We start from the raw sequence: 19,396 nt of genomic DNA, 5'->3' as shown, positions 1-19,396 counted from the left end.
TTTAATGAGTCTATCAAGTAAAAATCGGATATGTCAGGTAGTCATTCGGATCTCGGGTAATACCCGATCCGACCAGATACCCAAAACATAAATGAAAGCATACCCAATCGGGTATTTCATCATATCCGGATCTGATCCGAAACCTGATTTGATCGGATCAGTAGCGGTTCGGAACTTCGGATCCGGAAAATATGTCCATGCCTAGTTCAATCTCAACTTCATCCCCATCTCCTATCACTGTATCACGAAAATCGACTCTCAAATGCACAATGGTTAGGAGTTGTGGTTAAGGGAAGAACAACTGAAGATCCAAGGACATTAGTGTTGATATTGTTTGATGGAGGAAATTCCATAATTGGTGTATCAATGGGAGTAAACAATGAATCTATTAATGTGGATAAAGCGGTAACTGAGTTAAGCGGATTAACTGGCTTCTCTTGTTATGAGTGAGAAGAAGAAAGTAAATTTCCAAGTATCGGATTTCCTACATCATTTGAAGGATCTGAAGTACCTGAAGGAATGACATGCACAACCTCCACACTGGATAAAGCGGGAATGGGGACAGTAACTCATTGTCCTTTTAACTCGGTGATAGTACTTTGAAACACTTCTGAAGAGGTCAGGGAATCCTTTTGCTGCAGGATAAGATAAATATCCACAACATGCTGCAAGGTTGGATTACTATCCGGCTTTGAAGGCAAGAGGTACCTCTTAGCTTTATGGCCAAGATTACCACACCTCTCACACGTAGATGGAATCCATGTATACTCAACATTCACAAAGGATATGCTGCCTTATTTATCATCAAATGCAATGAGATTTGGGAAATTTCTATCCAGCTTCATCACAACTAAAACCTTTGCTTTACTCATGCTGGTAGGATCAAGTCGAGGTTTATGTGTAAGAATCGGTTCACCAAGTTCTGAAGCAACATGACTTATACATAATCTAGAGTAGCAACAATCAGGAATATTCTTCAAAGTGACCCATGCTGGAAGCGTGAAGATTTTAGGTATTTTGAAAGAGCCTTCTGGAGTCTACAGGAGAACAAATAGTAAGCCAACATCAATATGCCAAACCCCTCGCTGAATTATACCCAATAACGAGTAGGTTCGTGCGAGATATGAAACATGGAGGATGATTCACCAATTTTCTTACAACTAATCTTACAGCTTCTTCCCCAAATTTTATTAACCATCGCATGAATAAGACCACCTGGCGGTAGAAAACACTTATGAAACTTGCCTATGGAATAGTAATCCTTATTTTCAAGGCCTAACTTAAAATCTTTAGAGGGAATAGATATCTCAGGAGTACCATCAAACCTGTAGGTCGGAATGGCTGCCCGATATAGATTATGTGACTGAGGACTCAATCTCGCAGTCCACGGAAAACGAAGGATACCTTCAGCTTTAACTCTGGCGGTGAAAACTTTTCAATCGGAAACTGGAGAGTATGAGATGGATATTTTCTCTTTGGCTTCTTATTCAAGATCTCATAATTTAAAGACGGCCAGAGAACAGCTAACTGAGTTCCAACAGAGCAGGATCATAATCTCGAGGGGTACTTAGTTCAGCAGGAGTGGCATGAGACTTGAAGAAGAGAGGCTTTGCCCAAGCTCATAAAGTAGGGAAAAACTTAGTTGTATCCTGAACAGTTTCAGATGGCATTGTTTTTGAGTTGTTGACATCCTGAATTGTTGTGTCCTGCTGCTGCGACTGAGCTGATGGGAGTAGAGCATTCATGCTGATGGACAAAGTGTTACTGTCGGATAAGGAAGTATTGGCATCACATTCTGGATTTACAGTCAACAGAGAAAGAGAATCAGAAGCTTGAACAGAAGTGGTATCTGATCATAGAGGAAGGTCAATGGACATGACTTGAGATATTCTGGTGGTTGAGTTCAACAAAACCGACGACTTTATAGATAAGGAAAACGATGACTGCGAAGTCATTGAAGCCAGAGACAGAGAGCTTTCACTGACCGAATCTGTCAAACTCGGTGAGGATGTGATCAGCAGAGCCGGAGACGACATGGCCGACAATAAAGGCAGAGATAGAAATTCAACGACAGGCTCCAAGTCGATGTTCGTTGATGAAGGCAGATGAGCATCAATCCCATACTCCATGGAGAGAACAAGAGAGAGCTTGGTGGAGAGGAGAAGAGAGGACGCCAGAGCTTCCTAGCGGCGATGATTCACCATGGGTTCGCCGAATTTTTAAAAAATCCATAAATTGATTTAACGAGGCGGGCTAATTCATGAAACGGGAATAAAATGGTTAATAGCATAAAAAATTCCATCGGAACATACCACCGAAGAAACAACCACCCAACTGCAGCCATCGCCAAAAGTCAAGAACTTACATGAATTAAAAAAGAAAAATTAAACCCAACTAATCACAATTAGATATCTAACCACCACCAAATGGTGCAAAGAAATACCCCAGATTAAAGAAACACGAGATAAATAGTAAAATAGAAAAAGCGCATGGAAAAGAAGAAAATAATACATATCTGACTTGTGAACAAACCTAAGATACAATTCCACAACCAGTTCGCTTCTACTGCCACATATAAACTACATCTTGAGCTCCATCTAAATTTTTCAGAGCATAATGCAAACTGATAGATAAAAACCGGTAATTCAGATTAAAACCCAAAACTACATCTACATTTTCACATATGTCATGTTTTCTTCTTAAGAAACTTTACCGCCAGGTGCCTAGACCGAAAGAATTGTAAACTACTATAGATTCAAGAGAAATAGCTGAAGAAGAATTGGAGCAATATATGAGCAAGAGATTCCACAAATTTAGATTGTGAAGCCAGATCATAACGATGTTCAGAGATCACTGTAACATCATTGCTGTCTCGGAAGTAAAAACACATGGCTGATAAAAAAGAATCTAACATGAGATTTAGAGCAAGAAGGAAAACAGATTTAACCGGTGGTGGTGGTCTAGTGGCGCTTGAGGGAATTAAAAAACCCAATACGGTGAACTCGGGTTCAAATCCCACCGGCCACACGGATATGAACTATTGCTTTCGGCTCATTTGAATCCCAAGAGAGGGTCTATCTGTGGGCTGTACCTCCACCCGATGATTAGGTATGTGTCTTTAATAGCCCGTGTTTAGCCCTTTTTAGCAAAAAAAAAAAACAGATTTTGAAACCTTTTTAAAAATTAAGTGCACTTGTATTGTAAATTTCTACAATTGTAAGTTATGTTTGAATTTTGATATAATTCAATGAAACTTTAGTCAGAGATTAATGTTTTAGCTAGAGACCTCTATCTAGTATCTTGTGTTAATGTTCATAAGTTTTTGATAAATCAATGTGTAGGAGTTCAACAACACTTGCATTCTTTCACATCCTGAAACTCAACATTATTCTTTATTAATAAAAGCTTCAAGATTCTCTTCGTAATAAGTAGTGTGACCAACTAAGCTCATAGCATATAGAATGTTGTAAATTAGAGCCCAGCCCATAGAATGTTGAGATCTCTATAGACCCCCTTTACATCTATAGACCCCCTGTACGTTCTTTTGTTATTTCCATATCACAAAAGCTCCAAATTGTGCATATATTCATCATATAACTTTCACAGCTTGATTAAGCCTCACCCATTGCTCACTTAAATTATGTTAATAGAGCTGTTAAAGTGGCCAATTGTCTAGTAGTGACTGTTATTAAGCCGTCCATCTTGGCATCCAAGCTTCGAACTTCCTCAAACCCCAACTTTTTTTAGCTTACATTATAGCCACATGTTTGTTCGAGAACCAGTATCAACGATTAAAGAAAGCATTTGTACATTCGCACACATGTGAAAATGTCTTAAGCCTCATGTCTTAATGGTTCTTTATCTGATCCTCTTCCTTATCTCTACTATAAAAACATTGTCGTGGGCCTCGTGGCTAAACCTTTCCACAAAGGTGGCCCCAAAAGAGACAAAAAGACGAAAAAATTGGTTAGCTAGCTTCTGTCAAATTAAATTATTGTCATTCAATCATTGGCAGACGAGAAACAAAATCATCAAAACATCTTTGCTTTTTCATTTCAAAAACTCAAACTGTTAAACTCGAGACATGGAATACCAGAAGCTGTAGTACTAGTAGTAGTACACAAGCTTTAAACTCTGTTCATACTTCCAAAGAACACAGCATTATCTTGATTTTGATCATTTAGTTACTTCTTCTTTCACAGGCCTTATCTCAATCCCCTGGAAAACCAGACCACTCTTCCATTGTCCCATCTGAGTCTCCATGATAGCAATCTCAACCTCATCACCATCCTCACAACCTCCATCGTTAATGTAAAAACTCCCAAGCTTCACTTCACTCCACTTATCACCTCTCTCCTTGGGCTCCTCCACGTTCCCACCGCTCTCCCTCTCTCCTTCAACTTCTTCCCTCGGAAACCTCATCCACGGACGCCTCGTCCTAAACGCTCTAGACACCGCCGCTAACGAAACACCCGAGTAACCATACCCGCTACGAGGATCCGTATCGCTCGGTTCGAGAAACACAAACGTCTTCCTAGCCTCCTTCCCAGCAAACCCAACTTCAGTTTCAATGGGTGTGTGGTCGAAACCGTATGATCTACTGCTCGCTCTCTTGAACACTAAGTAAACAGAGTAATGTGTCCCCTTAGACAGCATTCTAACACTTATCTTGCCTCGAATCTCGAACCAACACACGTTACAAAGCTCCGCTACTTTCTCAAACCTGATTCATTCCCACACGTGTACAACAAGTAAGCTCCTTATTACACAACCTCCAAAAAAAAAAAACAGAGAGAAGAACAGAGACGTTACTTAGATTCAGGAACTGTAACCCATTGCCAATACGCAGGAGAATCACTCCACGTGATATTCAAATCCATCGCAGACAACATGTAACACTTCTTCCCAGTAGATTTCTCCAACCAAAAGCTCTGAATTGTTCCCCAAGTAACCAAAATTAGTAACTTTGAATGAAACCCTAATTTAAACAAAGCCCTAATTTTACATTATTTTCTTACTATTTACCTTTTTGCCCTCATCGATTAGGACGGGATCATCAGCGAGAGAGAGATACATCTTCTTCTTCGACGAGCGATCCAGCGACGGAGGAGGAAGAGCAAGAGACGAGTACTCCGGCGGAAGAAACTTCTCCCAGACCAAATCGGACTCAGCCGCCGACCTAACGGTTTTCGAAACCGATGCCACGACGCAAGCATCGCGTGGTGTGGTATGGTTGATCACCATCGAGATACAGTCTTCCGGCAACGCATCGAACCGCGACGTTGTCGTTCCGACAGAAATGCCTCCGCCGCATTTCGAATCTCCGACTTGAATTTGCTCCATAGCTTTCGAATCTAAAACTTGGGAATCTGGTGTGTTTCCTTTTTGAAGTGAGAGAGTAATGTTCAGAGTTAAGACACGATGTGGTTGTGTTGTGTCGGATAAGTGTTGTATTTATACCGTTATCGTGATTCGGGAAAGACTTACTTGTTAAGATTTAATACGTGTTTCCGAAAATACCCTTACAAGTGTGTAACGTCTCTTGAAGTATGTCGATAAAGTTTTTTTTGAGAAAATTAAAATAAAAGTTTTTGCCTTTATCTAATCAGCCAAAGCAACTAACTTTTTGTTTCGGGTTTATCTTACCTATGAAGTCTTTGTGGTACGAGAGACCATTTATAATAATAAATTGTATTATTACAGAGAAAGTCAATAATTCTCATGAATCTTTGTTAAAGGGCGGATCATGTTCGTCTTATTTCTTAATCTATCTCTATTATTCTCGGCTAAGTAAAGGTGTAGAAAAACTAAAGCATTGTAGATGATAGGGGGGAATGAAAGCTTCTTTATCGAATTTGTTCATGTGAGGATGCATGGTGGACACTCAGTATCAAGAACCCAGACTTGTAAGGTTTGAAAACATACATTTTAACAATTTGTTTTGAAAGAATTTATTAATCATTTTAAAATTGTAAATGAAGCATAATTGGAGAAGATTTTACTTAGAAACGAAAACACCATTATAGATGACAAGAAAAAGCATGATATACTAAAGAATACTATTCTTTGACCAAGAAAAGAATACTATTCATTTCTAATAGCTGATATCTAAAAATATATATATTAGAGAATATATCTCAAGTACACTGCTGTACAGAAATTGTAAAAGTACTAATAGAGAAGATTTTACTAAAACATCAAAGCACCATTCCGCTGCTAGACAAGAATATTTAGATGATAAACCACGATTTCTTTATTGAAGTTTGTTCAAGTTAGGATGGTAAGATCAAAGAATATAAACATTACAATCCAAAAACCTGAAGAATCCAAAAAAATTCCAATACACCAAAGCTTGTCACTTGCTTAGACATGATATACATCAATGAACTAGGAACCGGTCTTCCATCACAAGAAACATGATATAACAGTTCACCTGGTTTTGGCAGGGCGAAACTCAAATCCTTGAATGATCAAACCACTTTTCCAATCAGGAGTGTCGGACTTAACAACACTTAACGAAATATCATCACAACAAGAATCACTGTAGAACTGACCAAGTTCAACTTCCATCCACCCATCTTCCCTCGCCTCTGGTTTAGTTACATCTCTCCTTCCACCACGACCATGAGGCCCAACAAAGTATATCAACTTTTGAGAAGATCCTTGTCCAACCAATCCAACTTCAGCATCTACCGGAGAATATCCCAGTCCAGGACATCCGTTCTTTGTCTTGAACACGATGTAAACCGAGTAACGAGTTCCAGGAGATAGGTAACGAGTGTGCATCCCTCCACGAATCTCAAACCAACATACATCGATTAGCTCTGCTATTTTTTCAAACCTGCATTGCAATCATTTTTCCCATCTTCATCATAAGAATGAGTGATTAGTGATTACAATGGAACATGAATAAAAGGAGTTATGTACCTAGATTCAGGAATCGAAATCCATTTCCAATATTCGGGACTACTTCCCCATGTGATCGACACCTCCTTTGGAGATAACATGATACATCTTTTCCCACTCGCTTTCTCTAACCAGAAGCTCTATCATTTCCGGAAAAAAAGAAGAAAAAAAATCGAAACACTAAGAAACCACACTAAATTAATTAATCCAGAGGTTTAATCACATAATATTATTCTAACATACCAAGAATAATGACTGAGATGAATCACATAGCAAGTATGATCATTTGTTTTTTTTTTTACAGTCTGATCTAACAAAGAAAGAAACATATATCGTCTCAAGTCTTTTTATGATTCTACGCACTTTTATATTAATTTTTGAGCCCTAGGCAGATCCTATAATTAATAGACATGTATACCTTTTTGCCATCTTCGATGAGAAAAGGATCATCGCAGAGAGAGAAATAGAGCTCCTTCTTGGAAGAGAAAGCCCGCGACTGTGGAATCAGAGAGGAATATTCGGAAGGAAGAAACTTCTCCCACACGGTATCGGATTTAACAGCCCATTCAAACGTTTTCGAAAGAGAAGCGGCGACGCACGCGTCTCGTGGACTCGTCAAGGAGATAATGCTGGAGATGCAGTCCACCGGCAATGAATCGAACGGTGACGGCCCGGTGATGATGATTCCTCTACCATGTGTTTGCCCCATCGTTGCCTGCATTGAGAGAGATACCTTACGATTGTTTATTTAAAGATAAATAATAGAATCCTTGAGTTCTGTGAGACTTTTCTGAAATGGCATCTGTGATGAAACGGTGATTTATAAATGAAAAATAAAGACTAGCGGTAACTACCCTTCGTGCCGTGTGCGTCGCTCGCTCCTTCAGGCTACGCGGTATCGTCTGGTTTGCTGATTTATTGGAGGTTAGGATGTAAAATATAAAGCACTATCGTTGCCATATCCACAAAAAAGGTTATTAATACAAGAAGGATTTGCCAAATATTAATCGAAAATTCTATTAAAATATAATAAATTATATATTGAAGGGAAAATTAACATAAATGGTTAGTTATATTAACATTTATTTTTATTCAAGAAATTATATATGGAATGAAAGATTTTTCTGAAGATTCTCAATAAATCTATTTCATAAATTGGTACAATAATTTAATTTTTAAAATATAAAAACAAATCTGTGTAAAATTTATTATAAATCATCTATAAATAAATCAATATGAGATATGTAAATTAAAATTTAATACAACTGAAAAAATTGAAAAATGTATGTATTTTTAGTAGTCTGTATAATGCTTATGGTTTAGTTGCAAATGTTGAAAGATGTAATTATTTGTTTGCTAAACAGTTTTAATGCTTATGGTTTAGGTTTTAGAGTTTTATTTCGAAAAATTATAATTCGAAAACATAAAAAATTATCTTTTAATTTTTTTAATTTATTTTAATATATATTATTATATATATAAAGAACAAAAATATAATTTTTTTTGTCTTTTAATGATGAAGGTATTTTTGAAAAAAGTTTTTTTATTGGTGATAAATAATGGTATCAATAATGTGGTAAAATTGAAAATTTTCCGATACAAAAATTGGATTAGGCCTTTTTGATGATAAAGTATTTTATATATTTATTTTAGTTTCTAAATTTTATTGATATTTGAACCAATTGTCTTTTAGTTTCTAAATCACATACGTCATACATGAATCGTTCGTAGTAATCAAAAGCTTCCCTTTCTAGGGAAAAGAGTGGTATGAAATGTCGAATATTTGTAGTTCAATCAAAACATCTCATAAATGAGTGAACACAAAAGGCAGGGAGTATCCATTTTACATATACAGTATATGAATCTTAAAACAACATTTTTGATTCACTATTTATAACTCAACGAGAACTCAACTCCGTGAAGAAATTGCTCATTGACATCGTACAATCTTCAGATTGTGATTTATTCATTGTGAAAGCAGGAGCCCTAGGTAAATCAATAGTTATATTCTCACTGCCAAGCCAACCATTACAGAGCTCATGGTTGGTCTCTTTGCTGCATTCTCTTGAACACACAACAAACCAATTTGGATCAACTTAACGATCTCATTACTCGAATTATCAACCAAGAAAGGATCAATTATAATCTCTGGCCTTCCTTCAGCCCATCTCTTCCATGTCTAAAATCAAATAAAAAATAAATATATATATATATAATATATATATGGTAAAACTATAAATTAATAATATTGAAACACTGAATTTTAATTAGCTTATAGACTAATTAATTTAAAGAAAATTTTATTATATACATATTGATTATTTTGAAAAAGGAAACATATCTTTACACAACATTATACTCATTGATTAAACTTTATAAAATTGTTTTGTCTCTTTGTTCTTAAACTATTTAGTGTTTTGGCACATTGGAGATATATATCTTAGAAAATATACGAATTTTTAATCCAACTCTACAAATAACACTAACATGTTTTATAATAACTAGGTGATTCTCCGGTGCAGTACATAAATAAATATTTATAAAATAATTAAATTATAATAATTATTAAATATCTGATTTTGCTGTTTATAATTTGAAGAAAAGTTATACTTTATGTCTATGATAAATAAATAAAATCATATTGGTTATCATTATGCTCTCCTTTAGGGATATAAAGATTTATATGTTTATTTATAAGTTTTAAGTCATTTTAATTTATATTATGAAAAAATTGTTTTAAATATCATTATGGTTTCATTTTAATTAGATATGTGATTTCATGTATAATTAAGTGTTTTGCATGTACTTACGGGTTTAACAATTTTCCAAAATTTGTAAAAAGATATATTACCAAGAGCAATTCTCCGTGATAGTCCTAATTTTTTTTTTATCACAAATATAGCTTCTAAGGGTTAAAACGACCAAAATATTTCACTAAAGAGGTAAATATACATTTATATCCATACGATTAATTAATTTACGCTTAGGGTTTATAAGTTTGGGGAGGTTAGACTTAAAATTGTAAAAATAAAAAATAAATTAATTTTTTTAACAATAGTTGGAAAAGCATTTTCAAATTTAGAAAAGAAAATCTCGAAAAACTAAAAATAATTTGAAAAGGTTCAAAAAACATTTGTTTTAATACATTTTTTGAATTTGAAGCATAAAATACGAAACTATAATTTTTTTATTGTTTTAATTTTTATAATTATTATTTATAGATCTATAAAGTATGTGTAGAATTGTCTTTTTCTCTTTAATGAAACTTTTTGGTAATTTTTCTTTTTGAAAACTCTTTTGGTGATAAAAAATTTAAAATACTATTTGAGAGAATTGACCTATTTTTAATTCAAAAACCATTAGAATAAATTATTTTCATGATTTTTAAATATTTAATAACTAATTAAATATTAAAATTTATATAAAATAAAGCTTTTTACTTTAGTAAGATATATTTTATTATGTAAAATAAATTTGAACATTCATATATATACATAAAACTATATACATGAATTTATGATGTTAAATATTTTTGGATAAGAAAATATAAAATCTTATTAGATAATGATGGTTACTAAATTACTGAAATCCATTTTCAATTTACGGGGTAAATATAATTAACAAATCTAATATAATTATTTATTAAATGTAATAAATATTTTAAACGCTCTAACTTTTGGTGTGAGAGCGAAAAAATTACTTTACAAATAATAGTATAAATATTTTTGAATTCTTTGCCAACTTGTTTCAGAAATTATTACAACAAAATGGTTTTGACTGTCTTAAGAAATTTATCATAAAAGATAGATGATCATTATGTCTTATGTGACATATATATTTTAAAATAGAAGCGGTTTAAAATTACTAAACAAAATATAATATTTTAATATTATTAAAGTAAATATATTATAAATTTAAATATGAAATTACAGTTATAATTATTTAATAATCTCAAGATAATGATAAATTATCAGCTAAATCACTAATTTTTTTTATTAATATTAATGATTGAACATAAAATATAACTAAATCTAAAATTATGAACAGCATGACAATTCAACATGATATAGACAACTTGGACCGGTTTATATATGGTATGTTGATCTCCATATATTTTTCATATTAATTTCATTAAGTTTGGTTCACTATCTTAGATTTGCAAATATATTTATATTTTTGTAAAATTCAAAAGAGTTTTTTAGTGATGAGCACTGGGTATAAATTTTAATTTATTAATTGTTTATTATAACTGAATATTATGAAATTTAACATTAGCACGATACAGAGTAAACTAACTTCTCGAATAATATTATAGATATAACAAAAATATAGATAAATTTATTTTTATAGATAAAATAATAATATAACATTTTATTTTTGTTTATATAAATAAATATAAGTTTTCTTTGAAAATTTATAGTTTTTGATACTAATGGGATTATTTATTTATGTATGATCTTTTAATATTTATCTTATAAATTGGTGTTATATTTTGCACAAACCCATATCATCACTAAATAAATTTATTAATCCCTTTATACATTATTTGAAATGTGATTTTGCCACATGTACTCTCTACAATCAGTTTCACAAAAGAAATAAGATATACCTACTAAAATTGATGACATGGCTTTTAGAAAAATATGACATGGATAATTTTATTTAATATTGATTTATTTCTGGTAATTTTTTTATAATATGGTAATAACTAATACATTACATTTAATATTTATATTTATTTTTGGTATACTTTTTTAAATATAGTAATATCTCATATATCATCTATAAAATAAATATATTCATATATAACATTACAAATTTCAAAATATTATTTTATTTTATTTCTATAATTGTACAATTTGTTTTACTAAAGCTTTCAAAAATTGCTACAATTTTTTAAAAAGTTTAGATTACTAATCGTAAAATCATTAGTTTCTTATATATCTACAAATTTTATAAATATTATTTATTTTAAAATTTTGATAATTATATAATATTATATCATTTTCTTGGTTTTATACAAATTGATTTGATATATTTAACTAATATAAATAGAGAGAAAACACTATCTAATATTATAATTTAAATATATACATTTATATTCTTCAATATATTTTAAAATAAACAAAATCATTTGATCTTAATTTAATATTTAACTAAATAAAATATATATATATTTAAATATTAATAAAAATAATAAAATCTATAATATTTAATAAAATTTATTTTAAATATACATTAAATTTTGAAAAAAATTCTTATTGCACATGGTGCAGGAAAACACATAGTTTACTGTATTTACTACTTTGTTGAGTATTAATTTATAAATTTTCTAATAACCAAGAAGACTGATTTGTAAAGAAACTTACAAAAGATGCAATTCCTTCTCCTTCAAAGCTATTGTTTCTTTTACCACTTATTATCTCTAGAAGCACAACACCGAAGCTAAATACATCAGATTTAGCCGAGATTTCCCCGCAATTCATGTATTCGGGAGCCATATATCCACTGCATATATATAACCAATAGCCTAAATTGATTGTGATCATAAATTCATATCTATGTGTCTTCAAAGTTTATTGATATGTTCTTACCGAGTTCCAGCTATTCGCTTTGTTTCAGCTCTTGTCTCATCAGTGTCGAACAGCCTTGCTGTCCTAAAGTCTGCAACTTTAGGGTTCATCTCTGCATCTAAAAGGATGTTGCTTGCCTTCAAATCTCGGTGAATAATCTTTAGCTGAGAATCTTCATGGAGATAAACAAGACCTCGAGCAACACCTTCTATAATTTTGAATCTCACCTCCCATGTAAGAAGTGATCGCTTCTCTTCATCTACAGATTTCAATGAAGCATATATATTGCTAAATTTAGAATTTGTAAAACATATAAAAAAATGCAGCTGTGTTTCGAAGTCCCACCGAATATGAAGTGGTCAAGACTTGAGTTGGGGACAAACTCATAGACAAGAATCTCTTCATCTTTTTCATTACAGAAACCAAGAAGCTTAACCAGATTCTTATGTTGGAGTCTTGTCAAGAGTGAAACCTCATTCTTAAACTCCGTACCTCCTTCTAAACCTCTTATTAATCGTTTCACCGCTATCTCTCTCCCGTTTAGTAATGTCCCCTGAAACCGGTTTTGAAGATTTGTTACTCATCCAAGACCAAGATCTAACTAATTAATTATTTGGAAAATGTTACAAATACCTTATGGACGGTACCAAATCCACCTTGGCCAAGCTTGTTTTCAGATGAGAAGTCATTGGTTGCCATTATGATAATACCAAGATCAAACCGCAACATAAATTGACCATCCGCATCAGAGTACTCTGCACTACCACCTAAAAAAACGAAATAAGTCTTTCTTTTTTTTTGAAAATAAGAAACATGGGTACATCACTTACCATTGATTCCGTTCTTGAATTTTCTCCTCGGACCATAACATTTGATAAGACCAATAAACACCAAAAGATTAATGAAACAAGGCACAACTATCGCGATAATTCCACCATACCTAATGCTTCTTCCTGCAAATTATTAACAATTTTTTAATCCCTCTTTATCATTTTACAAATTGAAACAATACTCTTAACGCATTTGTTTTTACCTTTCTTTTCATGTGCCTTAACTCGAGGAGGTGCATGAAATATTGTTATATTATCAAAAGCACTATGGAAAGAATATAGATCCCACCTGAAAACACAACTCGGACGACTAACCCCGCCTCCTTGGCTTCCCCAATACATTGCTTTAAAATATGTCACGCAGTTTTCCAAACATATCATGCACTCTCGAGAAGTTATGTCGGGCATACATTGCATCAACATGTATACATTTGGAAACTCCGTGAACTCAGCTTTTACAGCACCAAAGTACTGAAGTAGCGAGGAAGTATTAGATTCCGTGGCAACCTTGATAGTCCGATTAACCGTTGCTTCCCACTGTTCAGTGAAAAGGGTCATGTTCTTGGATGGTTCGATACTGTTTGGATTTGGGTGAATTTCAGTAGGTCGAAGCTCGAGTTTCTTGAAATCTGCTTGGTTTGAGGAACGTACAAGACAAGAAACATGGTCGTCTACATCGTCTTTGTCCCACTGGAACGTATTCATGCGATCTTGACACTTTGTTTGTATGTCATGTATCACTTTTTGGACACAACTAATACAAGCTTCCTCGACGCCTCTGGCACAGAAGACAAGAGCTTGAACTCTGTTGGGACTTTGGCCGAGTGAATCGTTGTAGAGTCCACCGTTGGCAACGACTTTTGAAGCAAGAGTAGAGAAGAGATTGTTACGATTCTGAGCGTAGGTGCTGTTACTGTTGAATATGTTTCCGTCACACCCGACGGCACGAACGAGTTCAAGGTTTAGAAGGACAAGAAGAAGAAAAGAAGCCAGGAAAATCATCAAAGCAAAGCATTTCCCCATTTTTAGATAGATATTTTTCTTTTACTTGTACTACTTCGTTATGTTATACTATTTATATATGTGAGATGAGAAAAGTATTGCGTTACTTCCAAGACTGACCATATACGTATTGGTTGATTTTCGAAGAAATGCCCACCCAATGTGGAAGTATTTACAAATAAATTAAAACACACATTCAGTAACAGTAAATTCAGTTAGTTATATAAAAAGGTTTTCTATTTTGACTTCACTGATTAGGTAGCTCTTACGTTTATGTGAAGCATAATTTTGAAAAGACAGTGATGCATGTTTAAGAAATAACTAATTCTGATTATGCTGTAATAATTTAAGATTTAATATCTTGGGTCTGATATATATATATATACACGTTGGTGTCTATGAAAAAAAATTAAAATTGATTTAACTATTTATATCATTAAGTCTATTTATTTTTCTAATTATTTATTTGGAGGGAAGTGAAAAGTTTGTGGCGGAACTGAAGATTTTTAAGAATGTATGATACGGTATAAATGAGGACAAAACAATAAGAAAAAGAGAAGAATCACATACTAAAAATTGAGTTATTTTTGGGTTCACCCCTAGAGTGAACCTAGAGGTTCACCTTAGCCAATATGAATCACTTATTTCACAATTGGTATCTTTTAAAAAAAGAAACAAAATATTGTCAAGTTATATTATGTTTTTAAAATAAATAAAATAAAAAAAAATAAAAATAATAGTAGTGACAAAAATGATTTTAAAAAAAATATTTTTAACTTCATTAAAAAAAACCCTAAACCCTTGAGTATACCCTAAACCCTTGGGTATACGCTAAACCCTTGGATAATCTTAAACTCTAAACTCTAAACTCTAGTATATGCAAAAAATTAGATATTTTAACGCCATCATCGAAATACTAAACCCTAAATCTTAAACTCTAAACCTTAAACCCTTGGGTAAATTATAAACACTTGGATAATCCTAAATTTTAAATCAAAAACACTAAACATTAAAACAATAAATCTTAAAAATACTAAACCATTAATCTTAATCCCTAATTAAACTCTTTTTAGGATTAAGGATTTGGTATTTTTAAGATTTAGTGTTTAATGTTTTTAGTTTAGAGTTTAGAGTTTAAGGTTTAGTGTTTTGATGACGGAGTTAAAATATTTTTAAATTTTTTTTTTGCATATATTACTATTTTTATTTATTTTTAACATTTTTTATTGTAAAAATATAATATAATTTGATAATATTGTGTTTCCTTTTTTAAAAGATATCAATTGTGAAATAAGTGATTTCTATTGGTTGGGTGAACTTCTAGGTTCACTCTAGGGGTGAACCCAAAAATAAGTCCTAAAAATTATGCAGTCAGTAAACAAATATTTTGATCTTTTCAAAATAACACTTAATGGTCGCACAAAATAGGACAATAAGCCGAAATAAGGGTTACAAGTTGATTGAAACGGTGATTGATTGACACGTTACAGAAGAATCTTCGACTGACTCACATCTATGTTACATGAAAACGGAAGCGGAAACGCGGAAGCGGAATCGTATGGAAGCGTAGAAGCGATTTTTTAAAAAAAATTAGGAAGCGATTCGTGTTGGAAGCGTATGTAAATATATAATATTATATATATATATAATGTAAAAGAAAATTCTGATAATTAAACATAAGACTTTTACTTTAGTAAACACAAAACATAAGACACTAGGCGATGAAACACAAAAAAAAAAAATCGCTGCACTTACATAATGTTTACATAAAGTTTTGACTTTTGTTTCACAATCCAAATTCAGTTTTGCTTTCAGTCACTACCAACCATCGAATCATCAAACCATATATAATAAGCTACAGAGTCTCATGCTTTTGTAAAAGAGACGAAAAAAAATCTAAACAGACTTACCCTATCGATTGTTTAGTCTTAGTACAGAGGAAAAAAAAGAGAGCAGCTGTGAAGTATAGAAGACTGAAGAGATGAGAACGATGATAGTCTTTTCAGTTTCCACTTTTTAAACGATTCCAATATTGGATTTAAACGCTTCCTACACAAGAATCATTGATTCCATCACGCTTCCAAAATCTGGTTTTCTGGAACCGCGATTCCAAGGCGCTTCAAACCGTTTCCGCACGCTTCCGACTCCGTTTCCGCTTCGGAACCAGGAAGCAGTGCTCATGACACGTTTCCATGCAACGTAGCTCACATAAGTCTAATTTTAGTAAATGAGGCTTTGGACTTTTCTTTTGTCTAAAGTCTAAACCTTTCAGATGACGTGAGAAATGGGTATATATTTCGCATATACAAGTTGGCTAAGGAGACTTTTTTTGTAAAAGCTACATGAACAAGTTGGCTAAGAAGACTTTTTGTAAAAGCTACATGATTAATCCCGGTCATCTAGTCGGAGTTCTTAACTCATAATTTGATATTTTCTTTTATTTTTATATTTTTGGCTAATAAACGGTTCTTATATCTTTTATTTAAGAAATTGTTCTTAACTTTTCTTAGTTAAAATCTAAAAAATTAAGAACCGTCTTTTATCCGAAGCTAAAAATCTCATTTAAGAGATTGGAGTTAATCATGAAACTGGATTTTTTTAAGTAAAGTAATAGTACTGTATTGACCAAAAATTAGTATAGCAACGAGCAAAGTAGCATTTCTTTTAGACTTGGCAAAATTTATGGAATCCAAAATTTAATTCGGGCAGAACAGTATGGTAGGGCTGGGCAGATCGGATTCGATTCGAACCCAAAAATTTGAATCGAATCTGATCCAGTAAAAATGAATCCGAACCGATCTGAATCCGACATAAATATCGAATGGATCTTGTTTTTCGGAAATCGGGTTATGAGTATTATCCGAATCGACCCGAATCTAAATGGATATCTGATAGAACCTGAAATTTTCAAAACCTCAGAAAGATCTTATACCAAACATGATCTCAATTCCTTATAAAATACTTATCTATTACGTAAAGGTTGGTCGTTCTATTATATGAAGGTTAATAGTTAAAACTGGCTGTTAAATTTTGAAATATTTAGATTTAGATTTTTTTTCCATTAAACAATGTTGTTTATTTCATGAAGTCGTGGTTTTTGTTTTATGATCTCATTTATTTGGTTTTCTTTTTATTAATAAATATGTTTCCCTTTCATTTAATTTTGAATGATCATGGTTGATATTCATTTCTTATTTTTAAATCGATTTTACTTATGTTTTGGTTACAAAAAGGTACAAATTGGGTATTTGAAATCAAAACAAACTAATTTTACTTGTTTTTGTTTTGGTTACAATGTAGGTACAAATCATATATTTTTAAACCAAATAACCGATTGGGACCCCGACCCAAAAGTACATTGGTTTGTACCGGTTCTTTGAAGATTTACTAATCCTAAATCGAACCCGATAGAATCTGAAACGGTCCGGAACCGAACTTTCAAATAATCCAATGAAGTTTGATAAACCCAAAAAACCAAAACTCGATTGAATAAAACCGAAACCCAATTGGGACCCCGAATGCCCATGCCTAGATATTTTGTTTTCTTTTGCTGTCTTATAAATAAAATTGTTAAATATAATTTAGAAAATTTGCATTCTAAAGGATAATATCTTAATTTTTAAAAAGTGGTGTACGATCCTGTTAAACCACTATGGTAATTATATTAAAGGCTTATTTGCTGAATAACCTAAAACATGAATGAAATTAAGTGCATGCCACTAATTTTGACATTATTAAGAAACTAACATTTTGCTCCCTTTTGCTCTGGTAGTACCTTCAACAACAACAATTACCAAGTCACAGAAAAAGAGAGTGTGTTACCAAAAGAGAGAATAAAATACAGCCACATCACACCAAAAGAGAGAAAATAATATATCCACATCACATACATAATAACCACAAACATTTCACTAATTATATTTCATATCATCAAAATATTTAGAATCAATTATATCTTAACACTTAAATCTAGATACTGAAACTTATTTCAATCCCACATTAATCCCTAAATACTAAATCCTAAACTTTAATCAATAAACCATAAACCTAATTATAAATCATAAACATGAAATAAAAATCTAAACCCAAAACCAACTTTTAAATACCAAACCCAAAATGGTTATCACTAAACCCTAACCCGGAAATATCAACCCACATCCGAGATATAAACAGTTTCACCCATCAATTAATGACATTCACCAAGTTCATAATACTATACTACATGGTGGATATAGTATAATACTTTTAGAGTGGACGAGGAACTAAACTTTAGTTCTCGTTCAATAATTCAGGGGACTTTAGTAGCAATGTTATAGAGATGTCGTACTTCTATATTATTAAATAGAATAAAATGACATTACGACATAGATGAGATCATATCACTAATAAACAGAGTAACGAGGGTGAGTAAGTGAAATTCAACTCAGATGATAAAACTATACCCTAATCGGGAAATGTCAACCCACATCCGAGATATAAACATTTTCCCCATCTTCAAATAATGATATTCACCAAGTTCATAATACTATACTACATGGTGGATATAATATAGTACTTTTATAGTGTACGTGGAACTAAACTTTAGTTCTCGTTTAATAATTCAGAGGACTTTAGTAGCAAGATTATAGGGATGGGGTATATTGAATAGAATAGAATAGAATATATTGACATTATGACATAAATGGGGTCGTATCACTAATATAAGTAACAAAGTATCAAGGTGAGTTAGTGAAACTCAACACATATGATAAAACTAAACCCTAATCTGGAAATGCCAACCCACATCCGAGATATAAACAATTTCCCCCGTTTTAAGAAATAGTATAGAAATATGTCTCAAATAGTATGGTGACCTTACATAAATAGCTACACTAAATAATATATACTATACTATTCCGTTCATCGAATATAGTATAGACAACGATTTCATCTTCTTCAATTCTTTTTTTTTTCAAACGTTATGATACACCTTCACTTCATTCACCGTCGTTATTCTTCACCACCATATAAAGATCATCTTTATCTCCTCTTCTTTTTCTGATCACTAAAAAAAAGAGAAACGTAGTATAAAAACAGAAACAAAAA

The 19,396-nt window shown here is 32.4% G+C and overlaps 2 protein-coding genes and 1 pseudogene across 4 annotated transcripts in view; all 3 read right to left on the bottom strand.

Moving 5' to 3' along the window:
* Nucleotides 1–3,976: 3,976 nt before the first annotated feature.
* Nucleotides 3,977–5,343, bottom strand: LOC108806230 (F-box protein PP2-B1). The gene is made up of 3 exons (XM_018578280.2): nucleotides 5,026–5,343; nucleotides 4,813–4,931; nucleotides 3,977–4,723 (listed from the first exon to the last, which is right to left on the bottom strand). Exons 1-3 carry the CDS (start codon nucleotides 5,341–5,343, stop codon nucleotides 4,177–4,179), a joined length of 984 nt encoding a protein of 327 aa, XP_018433782.2. The 3' UTR covers nucleotides 3,977–4,176.
* A 991-nt stretch (nucleotides 5,344–6,334) lies between these two features.
* LOC108833705 (F-box protein At2g02240) overlaps nucleotides 6,335–19,396 on the bottom strand; it is a 31,064-nt gene continuing 18,002 nt past the window's right edge. The window contains exons 1-4 of one of the 3 annotated variants that reach the window (XM_056988152.1): nucleotides 7,761–7,839; nucleotides 7,325–7,621; nucleotides 6,928–7,046; nucleotides 6,335–6,841 (exon numbers count right to left, since the gene is read on the bottom strand). In XM_056988152.1, coding sequence (XP_056844132.1) covers nucleotides 6,430–6,841; nucleotides 6,928–7,046; nucleotides 7,325–7,615 — 822 coding nt within the window. In that variant the 5' untranslated portion in view covers nucleotides 7,616–7,621; nucleotides 7,761–7,839 and the 3' untranslated portion in view covers nucleotides 6,335–6,429. Of the gene's footprint in view, nucleotides 6,842–6,927; nucleotides 7,047–7,324; nucleotides 7,683–7,760; nucleotides 7,840–19,396 lie in introns of those variants that run through there. The other 2 variants (XM_018582118.2, XM_056988151.1) reach the window with 2 other exon arrangements.
* On the bottom strand, nucleotides 8,741–14,339 carry LOC108807994 (putative cysteine-rich receptor-like protein kinase 39; annotated as a pseudogene).

This window comes from Raphanus sativus, chromosome 6 (assembly GCF_000801105.2).
Source record: "Raphanus sativus cultivar WK10039 chromosome 6, ASM80110v3, whole genome shotgun sequence".
Lineage (NCBI taxonomy): Eukaryota > Viridiplantae > Streptophyta > Magnoliopsida > Brassicales > Brassicaceae > Raphanus > Raphanus sativus.
The sequence above is the reverse complement of the archived record's forward strand: the minus strand, read 5'-3'. Positions and strand labels throughout refer to the sequence as shown.

Bases quoted from the DNA above. Each gene is read 5' to 3' on its own strand.
- LOC108806230 (XM_018578280.2), bottom strand. From the start codon at position 5,343: ATGGAGCAAATTCAAGTCGGAGATTCGAAATGCGGCGGAGGCATTTCT. The intron at 4,932-5,025 runs GTAAATAGTAAG...GGAACAATTCAG, and splicing joins TAATCGATGAGGGCAAAAAG to AGCTTTTGGTTGGAGAAATC. The intron at 4,724-4,812 runs GTAACGTCTCTG...GGAATGAATCAG, and splicing joins GTTACAGTTCCTGAATCTAA to GTTTGAGAAAGTAGCGGAGC.